The following is a 17,422-nucleotide window of genomic DNA, read 5'->3' as shown; positions in this document are numbered from 1 at the left end:
ACTGCAGTATTTCAATGATATTCTACAATCCATTTTGTTTTCCTTCATGGAATGCCATCCCGGGCTCATATTTCAGCAATATAACAACCACCCGCACATGGTGAGAGTTTCTATTGCTCGTCTTCAAACTTGACAAACTCTACCTCGACCAACAAGGTTGCCGGATCCCTCTGCACTTTAAAACATTTGGTGTATTATGGACAGAGCCTTCCATTTTTGATGATCTAATGCTCCCGTCAGATAGAATTTGACATAACATTCTGCATGGGGACTTTCTACACCTTTATCAATCAATTCCACACTGATTAACTGCTTGCGTAAGGGCCAGAAGTGGTCCAACACGTTGCTGACTTAATTGATTTGTGAAACTATTTCTCTTGAATAAATCATACAATTTTCATGAAATTACAATAATTTGTTTTTCTTTAGACGTGCCTCACATTTACCAGTTTCTGTCCCACTCGGATAATTCCTTCATTGCACATCATCGTTTTTTGTCTTAGCACATATATTGCTTCCACCTATGTATACATCACTAAAATACCATGAAGATAAAATCAGATTTGTTCACACATAGAGGCTTACTGTCAATTGTTCTTTCCGCAAAGCATTTGCGACTGTAAAAGGAAAGGGGGAGTGATAGTGCTACACAAACCACTCTCTGCCACACACTGTAAGATGGCTTGTAGAGTACAGATTAAGATGTAGGTATCTGGTGTTAAATAATGTAGAGTCAGGTAAATGATAAGATCCTTGGCGATATGCAATATTTTATCGCCTATTGATTGGTTGATACCCAGAAACTAAAAACAAAACTTTCTGAAAAACAGCAATTTATATCAGGAATTAGACTGCCCAGAACATTTTGTCCCTTTAAGACTTGCTGGTGGTGACTACTTTGTTTGGTCAGTTCGTAATACTGTCTTCGTTTGTTTAATGTGGGCACTTTTTTGTGTTTATGCAGTTAGAAAACAGTTTTAACTTTTTTCTGACACATCTATCAGTAGTGAACAAGATTTAATTACATGAGTTTTTTCATACTTTACATTTCTTTGATAAAATGACTGTCATACTGCCATTTCTCATGTCAATTATATGTTCTTAGACAACACGTATGTTACTTATATTGAACATCATCACTTTTCCTTAAATTATCTGGTTCAATGTATTTCAAAGAGTTTAACTCTTTACGATTTAGATTCCTAGAATACATCCTGCAAAATTCCTTTTTCCTTTGTCGCTGACTGTAATATGACTCCAGAATGAGATTTTCACTCTGCAGTGGAGTGTGCACTGATATGAAAGTTTGGAAGGTAGGAGACGAGATACTGGCAGAAGTAAAGCTGTGAGTACCGGGTGTGAGTCGTGCTTCGGTAGCTCAGATGGTAGAGCACTTGCCCGCGAAAGGCAAAGGTCCCGAGTTCGAGTCTCGGTCGGGCACACAGTTTTAATCTGTCAGTAAGTTTTGTAATATGACTGATCTTTTTGGTTGGAGATGCAAAATTCCGACAAAAACTTTCAATAAAGTTTCAATCGTGATCTAAATGTGAACTTCTCAGACCCCTAACCCCACCCCCTACCCAAACCAAGTCAAAAGTTTTAGAATCTCTGGGTTGTGAACACGAAGGAAGCTTCAGAGATCACAGTCCTCTGCTTCTTTTGACTGTTCACACAAAGTATCGACTGTTCTAATCTTCAAACATATTTGATGATATATTTACATCTGGAAGGTGTGTAATTCCAATGATCATGAAAAATAATTCGAATGAGGGCGAATTTGTCAAGGTTGGATTAGAGTCCGAAACATGTAGTATCAACATATGTCCTATTGTTAGTTAAGTGATGGATATGTCAAAAATTAAGTATGAAACAAGACTCTAATCAGTAACAAACAAGGACAAAAATACCATACAGAAACAGTTTGCACATCAAATATGTTGGATAAAATTTGCATAACAATAGCAGCAGGTTTATAGATTTTCATTTCTGTGATTTAGAATGACAAAAAAGAACTCCGCATATATGATGCTGTGCCATGAAATTTCTACTCGACACTTTGAGAAATACATGGCACTTAAAAGTGTTAACCAAATTCGTTATTCAATTTGGTTCTTTCAACATCAATTTTCTGTTTGACGATCATTAAAGATGAATATTTTGTTATTATTGTAGGCTTACAACTAACTTCCTACATTAAAATCATCCATGGAATCAATCATATAGAGGTGACGGTGGTGAAAGATTAACTAATGAAAGGAATCTCAAGAAAAGGTTTGGTGGTGCTTTCATTTTCCAATAAGACCCAAGACTGGAACCTATGTCCAATGTGTCATGTGTCTCCTCCATACTATTTACTTTTAAATACCAATTTACTGGCGTATATTACAATAGAAAAGTAAAAGGCTGTAGATCACTGACAAGTGATTAACAAATCAATTTTTACATCTACATCTCCCAAGAAAGTGTTCATGACAAACAGTACTACTGAACAAAATAGACAATTAAAACACATTTATAATTCACATATACATTGCTACATATTAAGATATATTCTCAAATCATTAATTCGAAAATTTATATAACTTACTAGAAATAAAAAAAATCTTTTTTTTTTCTCCTTTTCATTTCTCCTGCCAACCCATTTTGACTCCTCATTATTGCCATGGTCCACTGTGGACTGTGCCGTATCTTTCAACCCCTCATCAATCCATTTCTTTATTTATTCACTGCTTCTTCCAGCATATCTGGTAGTTTCTGTAGTTTTGTTCTTTAGTTTTAATCTTCTCCTCTACAATCTTATTCATCACCTGTTTCCACCATCTGTAACTATTTCACATCTATATTTATATTCCCAGTGTCTTTTGTATCTTTATGTCCAACATCCACTACTATTAATTTCTCAACTTTTAAGCAACTGAGCTATTTGGCAATGTCGTGTATACAGTTCATAGTAGCCAAGTCGTAACAGTATCATCAATCCTTTAACATGATAAATGAATTGTAACCTGATTGAAGTTCAAAAGGAATTGGTTATGAGTATAGCCGCATGTTCACCATGTACCAGGAGATCAGAATTAAAGTTGAGCTACTCGCAGAGGTCTAATGTGGGCTGTAATTATCGTGTGGCAGTGAGACTTGGTAGATATACTGATGTGTTAATGTGGAATCAATTTATGCTGGAAAACAAATTCATTCCAACTGTGGCGACCAAACGCAAATCTTGCACTGTACACTGTTTGTATGATAATATGACAAGCACGCTGTAATTTGACAAGCCCTAATGTCAGTTAACAGTACAGCTATTGAGAAAGAGAGACTGTGTGCCATTAGTGAAACTCTTTACGGACAGCAAATATTACAGTGCTGCATTGGGAGTGTATTACTGACTGAAAGGTCTGAGGAGAGGCACGATGTCGCTAGATGATGTAAAGAAGTCTATGTAAGTGGAAAAAGGATCACTGCTGTCAGCTGCAGGAAAAATTAAGCAGAATCAGTGGCGCCAAGCAAAACTGTGAACCAGACGAGGATTCGAACCCAGGATCTCCAACTTACTAGGCAGGTGCAGTAACCACTGCGCCATCCGGACACAGCGTTGTTGCAAATGCATGTACTATCTCCATAAGCCTCACAGCCAATTCACACTGCCACCTGCCCGCAGTCCCTGTCCATTATACTCCTGTTCGCTATCCAGAGATTCCCACAGAAGGTCGATGTCTTTTATGCATGCACATTGAAGAAAGTGTATCCATTTGCCCAGGCAGGTTTATCAATTACATGAATGAATGATGTCTGTTCCTCTGAAAGAAACACTATATATAAATGTAAGGAGGACCACTGCTGTCAGCTGCAGTGAGACACTAAGTTGAATCAGTTGCGTCGAGCAAAATTGTGTACTGGACTGGGATTCGTACCTGGGATCGCTTACTTACTAGGCAGGTGCAGTAACCTCTGCTCCATCCAGGAGACAGCATTATCGCAATTACGTGGACTATCTCAGTATGCCTCACAGCCGATCCATGGGCAGAGACTGCGAGGCAGATGGCATTCGGTGGGAGAGTAGATTGGCCGAGAGGCACACCAAGATAGTTTGTGCAGTTGCGATATCGCTCTGTCTAAGATGACACATTGGTTGCCACACCTGCCTAGTAAGTAGAAGATCCCAGGTTCGAATCCCAGTCCGGCAAACATTTTTATTTGACACTGCTGATTCCACCTAATGTCACACTGCAGCTGACAGCGATCATCCTTCTTCCATTTAGATATAATTTTTCTTAGCTGCGCGATCTGCATGGTGTCTGTTCTTTTGAAGCACCAGACACCACGCATTCATATAATTGATAAGCTGACTGGACAATGAATCCACTTTATTCAGTGCAAATGCATGAAAGATGTCTGACCTCCTGTAGGAACCTCTGATTAGTGAATGTGAGTATGATGGATAGAGGCTGCGGATAAGTGGTGCTCAGTGGAAGTGTGGATCGGCCATGAGGCATACCGAGATATTCCACGCAGCTACAATAATGCTGTGTCCCAAAAGGTGCAATGGTTACCACACCTGCCTAGTAAGTAGGAGATCCCAGGTTCGAATCACGATCTGGTACACATTCTTGTTTGACGCCGCCGATTCCACTTAATGTCTCACTGCATCTGATGGCAGTGATCCTCCTTCCATTTACATATAGTGTTTCACAGCCACAGGGTCTGCGTAGAGTCTGTTCTTTCGAAGAAACAGACACCACGCATTCATATAATATGATTTAAAGAAAATTATAATGAAATTTGAAAAACTAAGTAAGGAAGGTGTCCTATCATGGTGGACATTACTGTTGGGGTAGCTGTAACTGACCATGTAGTACATCTCTCGGGTAGTCTAGTACTTGTGCAGTGTCAAAAGATTTGTCTATTCCATGGTCAACAGTACAGAAAGTTTTGCAGTCTATTTTACACTGGTACCCGCACAAGATCCACACAGTACAGCAACTGAAACCTCATGATCCGCAGCGACATTCTGCATCTGCTCTTCAGTTTCTGACTGACACACATCGAAGTTGATGACTTGTGCCTGGATAATTTTCTATGGGTTGGTGAGGCACATTTTACACTAGAGAATGCTGTGAATACAGAGAACTGTGGAATTTGGGGTACTGTTGAACCGCATGTTCTGCTTGAAGAGCTGCTGCACTCGCAGTATGTGACTATGTGATGTGGATTCACAAGCACCTTCAATTTTGGTCCGTTCTTCTTTGAAGAGAATACACCCAGAGGGTGTGTACCGTGAAAATTTGCACATTATCAATACCTCCTCTTACAGCATGTGAGTCCTGATTTGGAATAGCACAACTGTGTGGAAACCATTGTTTTCATGCAATATGGGGGGGGGGGGGGGGGGGGGAGATCTCATGTTATTCTTCCAGTGGCAGATCTGTTATCTCCGGATGTTCTCCAGTTGCATGGCCTGCAAGATCGCCCGATCTGAGTCCATGGGTCTTTTGGTTCTGTAAGTATCTAAAAGAGCTAATTTACCAGGGACTTTTCAGTCTCTACCTGATCTGAAGAACAGTATACAGGAAAATATTGCTCAGATTGCACTGGAACTGCTGCGAGTAACTGTTGATCACATTGTTTGATGAACGCAACATCTTGTCAATGTGTCCGGTGCTCATATTGAACAAATTGTGGAAGTGACAAACATAAAAGTCAACATTATGCCTTTTTTGCCCGCATCATTCCTTATCAATTACATATGGAAACATTTCTGTATGTCTTCCTTGCATTCACAGCACCAGTCTTTTTTCCAGCATAAATCGGGTCCACAGTAACATATTACAATATCTGCCATATTTTGCTGTCATGCAACAATTACAGTCCACACTGGAACATTGTGAGTAGCTGCACTTTAATTAAAGCCATATGGTGCTTTCTGATGCTTTATGCCGATTATAGTTAGGTCACAAATTTCTTTATGGATTTCAGTTCACTGTAATACATTCAAAACTAGGCACAATTTTTATTTTCTTGGACATTACTTGCTATTTATTCTTATAAAAGACCTTTTGGCTTTGTTCTTGCTTCTGTGTCTTGCGTGTACCTAAATGTTGCAACTAAATGTTGCAACATTTAGTTTTCTAATATAGGCGGCCATGGTACACTCTTCTGCATTTCTTAACCTAGCGTTTCCATACATTACATTTAGCACATAACTCAATTAATATTCAGTTTCAGCTACCACTGCTGTATCATCAATTACCATCTGTGCTAATTTTCTGGTCTTGGCACACAACAACAGTTCTATAACTCCCTTTTCAATGAAAAATAAACACCAGTGGTGACAGTGACCTTAACTTGAATATTTCCTGGTTTTGGTTTCCTATACAAATCTGTCAGTGCAGACTATCCTAATTCACTTTGAAGAAAGAGGGCGGATTTCCATCTCCAAGTCCAAAAAAGGAAATATATTTTATTTTATCCCAGATTATGTCTTTTCATATTTATAACGTCATAATACACTTTGAAATATGACCTCCTTCACATTTTGAATTTGGTTCTCTACTCCACATACACAGCACACAATGGTTTTACAGCTTGTTTATACATGCTAGCCACTTGGAGTTAACGGAAGATTATCACTTTCTTTGATCAAATCGCAGGTAACGCACTAGATATGATCAAATAAATTTGACAAAGGTTCTCTATTACACTATGTCAAATATATTTGACAAAGCAACTTCGTCAAAGAAATTTGATAGTGTAATACTAGCCTTAGCATTATTCCAAAACCTTGCATATATGTTGGTTGATGGTTTTCACTGGCTTCTCATTGCATTGGAGGGGGGTAGGAGAGGGTGCAGGTGGTAAGGGGTAGGGATGATTTTAAAAGCAGGGTGCTAAATACTGAAAAGCAACATAACCCAAAAAATGCCTGGTTCTCAGCAGGTGAAATGGTTAAGTTAATAATCATTTCCCATTTCAGTAACAGGTATATCTCAGATAGTTCCTGATGTCTGCACTGGCATATACAATAAACTCAAGAATTCCATTAACAAAGAGAAAGTTATTTGCATTTTATTAATGGAAAGTAAAATTATTGATGGCCTGTCAATAGGCTATTGCTATAGTTTTTGGAGATGAGATAACAAGATATAAGTTACAATTATTTTTAGAAGTTCGGTTATAACATGAAAAATATTAAAAGCACCAAAAAATAAGAGTTATACATCTGTGACGTAGCTACAATGACCTCGAATTTAAAGCAGAAGATTGATCAGGTCTTATCCATATTTTTTATTTTACTTCAATCAGCATACTATTAGTACCTATTCGTATTTTTTTTATTATCAAGGACATTTTTTGTAGTATTCCTTTTTAATAAAAAAAAGGATACAAAAGCTTGTGTATCTACACCCCCACCTAACAGAAGCATTTCTTTCACAGACCCAGCTGGACTTTTGAATGCTTCGCCAATTTTCTACCAAGTGTGTATCTTTCTCCTGGAATTTTGGCCTGTGGGCCCCTTTGGGTCTGACATGCATCTATGCTTTCTATATTCTTTAACAACATTACATCCTCTTTTAATAATTTCCTAAATCACCCAACTCATGTTAAAAAACAAAAGTAATTTGCAGAAACATTCTCTCGATGCTATGACCGCTGAAGCAGAGAACATGCTAACTTCTACTGATAGTTTGCTGAAAGATGAACGACCAGCATAAGATGAGCAAGAACCGAATGCAAATTGAACTAGATCGAATGCTGTTTGTTTGCCTATCGTTTATGCCAGAGAGAACAATCTGTCACTGATGCTCAACTGCTTGTGCACTTTCTGGTGCAAACTGGGTTTAATGTGTCTCCAACTAGTCAGTTACTGATATGCAAATTTCAGTGCTTCAGATGCTACTTCTAAAATCTTTTCTGTTGACTTGATAATGACATACTGCACTGAACAATAAGTTTCGTCTGTGAGAAACTATACTGATATTTAAAGCAATTTCCAAGAATTAAAGTCATTTCAAATTCTGTGTTATGTGATGACATACAAGGAGCTCAAGAACCTTTTCGAATTACGTTTACAGTCACAATTGTTTTACTTTGACCCTTACAATGCATGTAGGATACTGCTAATTGGATACTCAAATAATGCTACACATAATGTAAGAAAAGACAGATTGCCACTTACCGTAAAGAACATATGCTCAGTTGCAGACAGGCTCAATTAAAAGACACTTACATATAGCTTTCGGCCATTGTCTTTATCAGCAAAACAGAGAGAGAGAGAGAGAGAGAGAGAGAGAGAGAGAGAGAGAGAGAGAGAGAGAGCATTCATGCCAACAAGCAAGCACATCTCACGCACACACGACAATCAACTCCAGTATCTTAGCCCGGAAAGCAACATCACATGGAATGCAAGCAGCAATCTGGAAGGGGCAGGGGAGGGGAAGGGGAGGAGAAGGGATAGTGTACATGTGGGGAGAGAGATGAATGCTGTCTGGTGGAGTGTGCAGGGACTAGTATGTCAACAGTGCAGTGTCAGGAGGTTCCCCTGTCCTCTCCTTTTTTGCACCTTTCTTCTCCACCTCCCTGTCCCAGAACCTCCCGACACTGTAGCTGTTGACATTCTAGCCCCTGAACACTCCCACCTGACACAGATCATCCCTGTCCCCACTCCTTCCTGTTCCCTCCAGATCACTGCTTGCATCGTTCGTGATGTTGCATTCCGGTCCGAGCTGCTGGAGTTGACGGTCGTGTGCGCATGAGGTGTGCTTGCTTGTATGTGTGAATGGTGTGTGTCCCTCTTTTACTGATGATTGCTGCGGCCGAAATCTGTATGTAAATGTCTTAATTGTGCCTATCAGCAACTTGATGTGTTCTCTATACAATAAGTAGCCCTATGTGGAATTTTCATTGTTTGATTTCATGTTACAAATAAATTGCCTGTGACATTCAGCCCCAGTAACTAAGAGACTTTTGGTTTTAATATTTTCAGTTTTTGTCCTTTTCTACCACAGTTACAATGGGATGTGATGTTGGGAAATATTTAACAGCTGCAAGCATTTTATTTTTTTTTTTTTTTCCATTTTGTTTTTTATTTTTCAGCATTCTTGGACAGTTGGGGCTATAACAAAACGCAGTTAACAAATATTATGAAACATAGACTGCCACCCACTGTAAAAATTAAAATACTATTACACACTAAGCTTTTGGTCAAAGCCTTCTTCAGACTAGAAAGAAAACAAACACTTTCACATTAGCAGGTAGACCTCTCACACACATGACCGCTACCTCCAGCTGCTTGGGCACTAGAGCTGTTTCAATCTTTTAGCATTAAAATTGCAATTGCAATACTATTTGTTGAGCATATTTTCAACAATATATGCACACCAACGACTAAACAATGTATTCGATAATTTTCAACCCTGTAATCTGGCAATGGACTGTTGTAGTAATATTACAGTTATTTCTATAATCTTCATAAGTGAATACTTCCTAATGTTTAGGTATGTTAAGTCTTGCTGATCCCAATGTTTGAAATAATAATCATTTCTCACAGTCAGTATTTCTTTCACTCAACAATTAAATACTGTTAGGCAAACTGATTGCCACTGTAAACACGCATGACAGCAATGCATGCATTTGTCCATCGAAGTGCGCACACTTACATTTCTTTCCTTTAGTCAACTACAAACAACTACCTTTTTTTAATTTTACTAAAATCCACTTACTTAATCTTCTCCAAGTATTCAGGTGTATTCTGATTTGCCATGTTAGATGGACTAATGTGCAGTTTAAAATCTGGACCAAAATATTCAAAATAATCGTTGTATGGCAATTCATTGGCTATTTCAACACCAAGAGCTACTGAAGTCTCGTAAGTCCAACATCGTGAAACATTCCGTATCGTGTAGCCACCACCACCGACCATTAAAAATGGTAGTCCATATTTTTTTACAAATTCCACACACTTCCCATGGCCTGTTTGAAACAGATTAAAATACACAACAGTTCAAAAGAGATACTTAAATAAAATACGAATTATAGGAAACTTTAAAACATAACATAATTCCAAGAGTAAGATGTAATTTACAAGCTAAAATTGTCAACAAAGCAAAAACTTCACAATAGCATAATAGAAGTTCCTCCTACAACATAGGAAACAGCTCACAGGACACAAATAATAATAGGTTGCACTTTATCATTTTCCTGACATAACTTTAGCATTGTGCAGTGAGATTGCTCATGTCTTTTGACAGAAACTGTGTTACTGCACAGGGAGGAGGATCTGAAGTACATTCAATTTCAAAACATCAGCAGTGGGGAAATACATGTCAATGCATTTCATGCTTGCTAAATGAATAAAAATATTACTTACCATTAAATGCTTATTATTACTGACTGCTGTGAAAGTCTTCAAGTCTTTAAATTGTGGTTTCATCAGCTGTATGACCAATTTCTGTCGCAGTTGAATAGAATTTCCTTTCTATTCAATGTATATCAAAAAGTGTGTGTCCAGTCACTTTCATCATCACTACTGGTATAATGGCCTTTCCAATATCCTGCTCCATTAATTCACATCTCTTTTTAATAATTGTTAAGTATGCCCACAATTTAGCTCAGTCTTCCACCACCACTTCTTTCTTGCAGTTTTGTGACAGCCCCTTTTTAAGTTTTCAAGTTTAACATTTCTTGCAAATATTTTTTGTTTAATTATGTTCCAAACTGATTTAATTGGATTTAGGTTGCAGATGCAGGCAGATAATTGTAAAAAGAAAACATCTAAATCTCTGCTGATGGTGTATGAAGTGTTACCTTTATTTGCTCTAACAATTTCCATCATTCCTGGTAAGCCCCAGTTTCTCTTCTTTACACAACTTCAGAAGACTGTGAGTGAGTTTGCTACTCACTATTTGTGATAATTTCTTCAGAGGTACCTCCACTCTCCTTTTTATTGAAATATGTAGTAAGTATTCTGCAGTGTGTACAAACAGCAGCTGTACTACTCATATTAGCAATCATTGGTGTGCTAATGTAACTTGTGCAGAATAAATGGATTCCCCACTCCCTGACCTTTGACTCTTTCTGCAGTTAGTTCAAGTATTTTCCGCAAGTAAAGACGTTAAATACAGGCAACATGTTTATCATGGTTAGAAAATATATAACTATTCATTCTGTCAAATCATTTACATTCATATCACAAAATTATTTGATTTGTTGAAATTCACTAAGATATGAATTATCAAGGCAACAGGACCAGGCCAACATTGTCTGCATAGCGAGCAACAGTAAATACAATACCAAAGATGTCTGATAATGACAGTTAAAAAACTAATGAGTAAGTAATTATTTAACTGATACTTGTTGAATTAGGCATTACATAACTTTATTTTCAAACAGAACAATTCTTCTGAATGGAGAAAGGGAAAGGCCACAAGCAGAAAGAGAGTGACATTTGTCAGTGGCTAAGAGAAGAAACCCAAAACTCAGGCAGGAGACTTTTGGGAAACCACCATCAAAGGGAAAAATTATTTGATGCGTCTCCTACAAACGTTCTGTCAGATGTCACACTGTTAACAGCTTTCAACTTCAGTTAATAAAATGAATGATTGGAAAATTGTCATTATCTATTAAAAGCACAGGACAAAAGTTGAAAGAGGACAAATTTCTATTTTCTTGTTTGGTAGCAAACCTGACCAAACCCCTATTATTTTTATTTAAATGGAAAAATTCTGTATTTTATGGTAGAACCTGACTTATAGCTGAAGCAGCACAGGGGCTCAATACAATAATATTACCTTAACATTTGTAATACAGGTCACATCAGATAAATAATATTCTAACCCAATGATTGTGGAACTGCATCATCATTTTCATCAAACAGAACATTGACAAAAAAGCAAGGAAGTCCTGAGCTTGGAGGATGCAAACCTACAGCTGCGAACACTGTCCAAGACACTGAAAGAACATGTTCATCTAAAAAGTGTTCGTAGACCTTACCACCTACTTTTCCTTTCAGTGTGAACACCAGGATATGATCATCCAAACCATCATGGACCATCCGTTGTTACAGTTGTAACAGTACAATCTGCACTTTACACCTCCTCTGTGTGTTCTCCACATAACATCTGCTGTACATAACACAACCACAGGACATGTTTCAACTGGTCAATAGATTAGTAGAGATTCGTGAATCTGTGAAGAGATCTATGCATGATGTTTACAACACCTTAGCAGAAAGTCTGCCACAGAACTTCAGAAAATTCTGGTCCTATGTAAGATTGCTACGCAGGTCTAAGACTTCTACTCAGTCCCTTGTTAACCAGTCTGGTGTGGCAATTGACGATAGCAAAACAAAAAGCGATGTTTTAAATTTCACGTTCAAGAAATTGTTCACACAGGAGAATCGCACAAACATACCATCATTTGACCATTGGACAGACTCCTGTGTGAACAACATAGTAATAAGCATCTCTGGTGTAGAGAAACAACTGAAAGAGTTGAGAACAAGTTAGCCGCCAGGTCTGGAAGGAATCGCAATTCGCTTTTACGAAGGGTACTCTACGGCACTGGTCCCACACCTACCCTGCATTTATCATGAACTCTTGCCCAACACAAGAGTCCCAAGTGACTGGAAAACAGTGCAGGTGACTCAAGCATACAAGAAGGGTAGAAGAACATACCCACAAAATTATGGACCAATATCCCTAACTTTGGTCTGCTGCAGAATCCTTGGGACATATTCTCAGTTAGAATATAATAAACTTTATTGAGAGGTCACCAATTGGGACACATCGAATTCGCTCAAATTGCGTGTGTAGAAGGAGGTGGGTCCCCATATTACGTGCCTTAAATATTTCACCTGAGTGGGCCTTCAGAAAGGAGAAAATGCTCTCGAAAGTTTTTCCAATACCACTATATACGTTACTCAGAGTTCTGTTCATCATTAACGGCATAGCGTTAATGGTCAAGCGCATTGCTTATGGAACAGGTGACCTGGGATCAATCCCAAGTGCTTTCTGATTTTATTCTGTTTTTTCCCCCATGTTTCTTTCACTTCATTTCTTCCAATTGTTCAATTATTTACAGTAGAAATTAAACACATTCAAGCAGTATTTTTATTGAATTAGGCAAAAGTTTTAATGAAAATAAAGTTTCCGAAGATTCTTGTGATTATGCGCACTACTTTTTATTCATTATCACAGTAGAAGGTTTGCAATTTGATGGTGACATCTATCATAGAAACTTGTCAAACATATATACGTTTCACACCAGGCACATTCTATGAAGGCATTGTTTGAGCAGTTACATTTTGCTGAAACATGCATCATTGGAAAGGACACTTCATTCAAGTTTTGAAACGACTGTTTATCCGCTATCAGTTTGGATGCAAACCAAGCGTGCTGGATCATAGCGGTGAACACAGGAGCACTGAATTGATGCTGCACGATCAAATGTATTTCAATTGCGTCTTCTCTTGGTGATATTTCTCGCTGTTGTCGGAGCAATTCAGGGGCACTTTGCAGTCTTAATTGGAATTTTGACTTGGCAATAGAAATATACATCACAAGGTTGAACCAAAGGTGTACATTTTGGTGAAATGACCTTCATGGTACACATTGCCTCGCCTAGCTCAATCTTAATTGTCTCATCATACGATGTTGAATCTGTTTTGCCACCCCAAGAATCCACCAACAGAAGAAATTTATTGTCTGTGACGTATGGCTTCAATGTTGTTTCCAATAATGTTGCACAAAGCTCTTTTGTTAGTTTCCCTGACATGGAACAAGTAACGACAACATTTTCATACTCGTCTTCTAATTTTTTGACAGTGGCGGCAACCTGAGGACCGAATTTATTCGCAGGCTCTTGCAAACATAAAAACACAAGGGGTGAAAGTTTCCCTGAAACGGTTAAACTGTACTGTGCTGTGTAAGAGTGGGTGGCCTTCGATAGATTAGTTTCTTCACCATAACAGTCTTTGCACCTTTCACATCCAGAGACCTGTTGTATGTTGACTCATACTGGCATCCGGTCTGGTCAGTGTTAATTATATAGTCGATGTTGAAATGTGGCATTAAATGTCTCATCTACATATGAAGCTTCTCTGCTGCTGCCGCCACTGTTTCGTCCAAAGTTACATCAATTTTGCTGACAAATTTCGTGATTTTTCGCTGCCTTATCGAATATTTTTTCTTGAAGGATTTTGCCCAAGTATTAGAAGCACGGAAGTGAAAACGCTCTGATAAATACAGGAATGCAGCGGTCATTGCCCATTCTTGTAGGGATCTAGTCATCACCAATTCATAGCAGCTACATGCATCTTGAAATTTATCCCATGTTTCCGAGTCAATTAAGGACAACTTTTCAAGTCTGGTGCCACCTTAGTGTACTTCTTTCCTCCAAATTTTAAGATAATCCCTTTTCTTCAGGATTGGGAATCTAGACTGCAATGTTGCAAATTTCCATTTTGGATGAGTGTCAGCAAATTCCAGGACCTCCTTCTTGTCAGCCAATGTTGCTGATGTACGTGAGGAACTCGTGGAAAAATCTTCAGGAGTATAATCCTTATCTGTACTTGAAGAAGTCACCTGTGACAGATAAAAAGAGACTGCATATGATTAACATGTGTGTGTGTGTGTGTGTGTGTGTGTGTGTGTGTGTGTGTGTGTCAAAGAGAGAGAGAGAGAGAGAGAGAGAGAGAGAGAGAGAGAGAGAGAATGTTCCACGTACCTCTTCATAAATATTTTCTTCTTCAGGCTCTGTGCATAGTATCAGATCTTCATCATACTCTATGAAATGCATATTCATAATGTCGATAACTGCCTCTGCAATTGCTTTACCTATGGCTATTACTGTAGGTCTGAAGGACATAGGAGGATTGTCAGTGATCATCCCTTTTTCTTTATAAATTGAAAAATCATAGGAAAGAGCACTGGTGAAGTTTGCTTTGAAATCTTCATCAAACGTTTCGAGATTATCAGTCACTTTTTGTTGGATTGCCATGTTTGATTTTGGCACGACGATACTCACAGCTCCACAAATCGTTGCGAACTGACAATAGAGGCACAGTCTAATACATACAGTCACGACACTCACTGGTGAGAAATCCATTACTGTCTGATAGCTGACGAGACGCTTGCGATTCCACCAGTCAGCTAGGGTAACGTCTGTTAGTGTCATATACATAATAAGAATAATATTTTTTTTTCTAACCTTTTTGTACGTCATTTACGATATGATTGTTTTACACTTGATTCAAAAGATTGAATGTATTTAAATTCTACAGTAAATAGTTGAACAATCTGAAGAAACGAAGTAAAATAACAATTGGGGGGGGGGGATGGAAAAATAATTAGGAAGCACCAGGGATTGGTCACAGGTCGCCTGTTTCATAAGCAATGCGCTTGACCATTACACTATGCCGTTAACGATGAACAGAAAGCTAAATAAGGTACATAGTGCTACCGGAAAAACTTTCGAGAGCATTTTCTCATTTCCTAAGACCCACTCAGGCGAAATATTTAAGGTACGTGATGTGACGACCCAACTCCTTCTACACACACAATTTGGGCAAAATCAGCATGTCCCGATTGGTGACCTCCCCTTGTGAGAAGCTTATTTCCACAAATCAGCACAGTTTTAGAAAGCATCGTTCATGCAAAACTCAGCTTGCCCTTTTCTCACAAGATAAACTGCAAACTATGGATGAATAGCAACAGGCAGATGCCATACTTCCAGATTTCCAGAAAGTGTTTGACACAGTGCCTCACAGCAGGTTGTTAATGAAGGTACTAGCATATGGAATTACTGCACAGATATTGAAGTGACTCGAAGACTTCTTAAGTAACAGAACCCAGTATGTTGTCCTCAAAAACAAGTGTTTATCAGAGAAAAGTATACCATCAAGAGTGACCCAGGGAAGTGTGATAGGACCACTGTTGTTTTCTATATACATAAATGATTTGGCAGACAGGGTGGGCAGCAGTCTGCAGTTGTTTGCTGACAATGCTGTGGTGTAGGGTAACATACTGAAGTTGAGTGACTGTAGGAAGATACAAGACGATTTAAACAAAATTTCTAGTTGGCGTGATGAATGGCAGCTAGCTTTAAATGGGCAAAAATGTAAGTTAATATGGATGAGCGGGAAGAGCAGATCTGTGGTGTTCAAATACAGTATTACTAGTGTGCTGCTTGACACAGTCACATCATTTAAATATCTTGGCATACTGTTGCAAAACAATATGAAATGGAGAAATCATGTGAGAACTGTGGTAGGGAAGCCAAATGGTCAACTCTGGTATATTGGGAGAATTTCAGGAAAGAGTGGTTCACCTGCAAAGGAGACCTTATATAGGACACTGGTGCAACCTGTTTTTGAGTACTGTAGGAGTGTTTGGGATCTGTACCAATTTGGATTGAAGGAAGACATTCAAGCAATTCAGAGGCGGGCTGCTAGATTTGTTACCTGTAGGTTGGAACAACACATAAATGTTAAGGAGATGCTTCAGGAACTCAAATGTGAATCCCTGGAGGGAAGTGTGTGGTTTGAGAAACATTAAGAAATTTTAGAGAACCAGCATTTGAAGCTGACTGCTGAACATTTCTATTGCGGTCAATATACACTGTGTGTAAGGACCACGAAGATAAGATACGAGAAATTAGGGCTCATGCAGAGCATACAGACTGTCTTTTTCCCTCGCTCTATTTGTGTAGTGGAACAGGAAAGGAAATGACTAGTATTGGTACACAACACCCTCCGCCACACACCATATGGCGGCTTGCAGAGAATCGATGCAGAAGTACCAGGTGGTTATTTTTTTTTAGAAGTTTCCCTATTTAACACGTTATAACACAGAAACTAATTACTGTACCAAGTACCAAACTTGGTAGCATTAATGTCCAGAGTATGGAATGCATGATACCCATGTGTCACAGTGCCATCGTCCAGTTCCAACTATGGCCACCATATACCATGATCAGTCATCGTGATTCATAGTCTCACACACCTGACCTGTCACATTGCACTTGTTGATGTCTCAACACGAGCTTGGATGAAAGGAGCAGGACATTATTGGTGAAGCTCTATTATCAAAACAATAGTAATGCTGCAACTGCACTTCAAGAATACCACCAGCTGAAAGAATTACAGAAGGGTCCCCTTTCTCCATCTGATGTGTGGAGCATGAAGAAGTAGTTCAAATCTGGGCGTCGCTCTGGGAAGAAGCCGACAACTGGTCATACCACAGGTGGTTGATGAAATAGCTGTTGCTATGGCAGACAGCACTGCGCGCAATTCCTGATCGCCACACAGTGCATGTGCTGTGTCACGGCAGTTGAATATCCCCATGGTTCACTGTACGGAAGGTGCTTCGAAACATTCTCAAATGATATCTGTACCAGATCCGTATCACACAGTAACTTCCACCACAGAAGG

At 38.7% G+C, this 17,422-nt stretch overlaps 1 protein-coding gene across 2 annotated transcripts in view; it reads right to left on the bottom strand.

Moving 5' to 3' along the window:
* LOC124607499 (histone deacetylase HDAC1) overlaps positions 1-17,422 on the bottom strand; it is a 161,080-nt gene that overhangs the window by 38,787 nt on the left and 104,871 nt on the right. For both annotated transcript variants that reach the window (XM_047139883.1, XM_047139884.1), the window contains exon 6: positions 9,717-9,966. In XM_047139883.1, the coding sequence (XP_046995839.1) occupies positions 9,717-9,966 (250 nt within the window). The remainder of the gene's footprint in view (positions 1-9,716; positions 9,967-17,422) is intronic.

This window comes from Schistocerca americana, chromosome 3 (genome assembly GCF_021461395.2).
Source record: "Schistocerca americana isolate TAMUIC-IGC-003095 chromosome 3, iqSchAmer2.1, whole genome shotgun sequence".
Lineage (NCBI taxonomy): Eukaryota > Metazoa > Arthropoda > Insecta > Orthoptera > Acrididae > Schistocerca > Schistocerca americana.
Note: the sequence above shows the minus strand (reverse complement) of the source record. Positions and strands in the feature narration are given on the sequence as shown.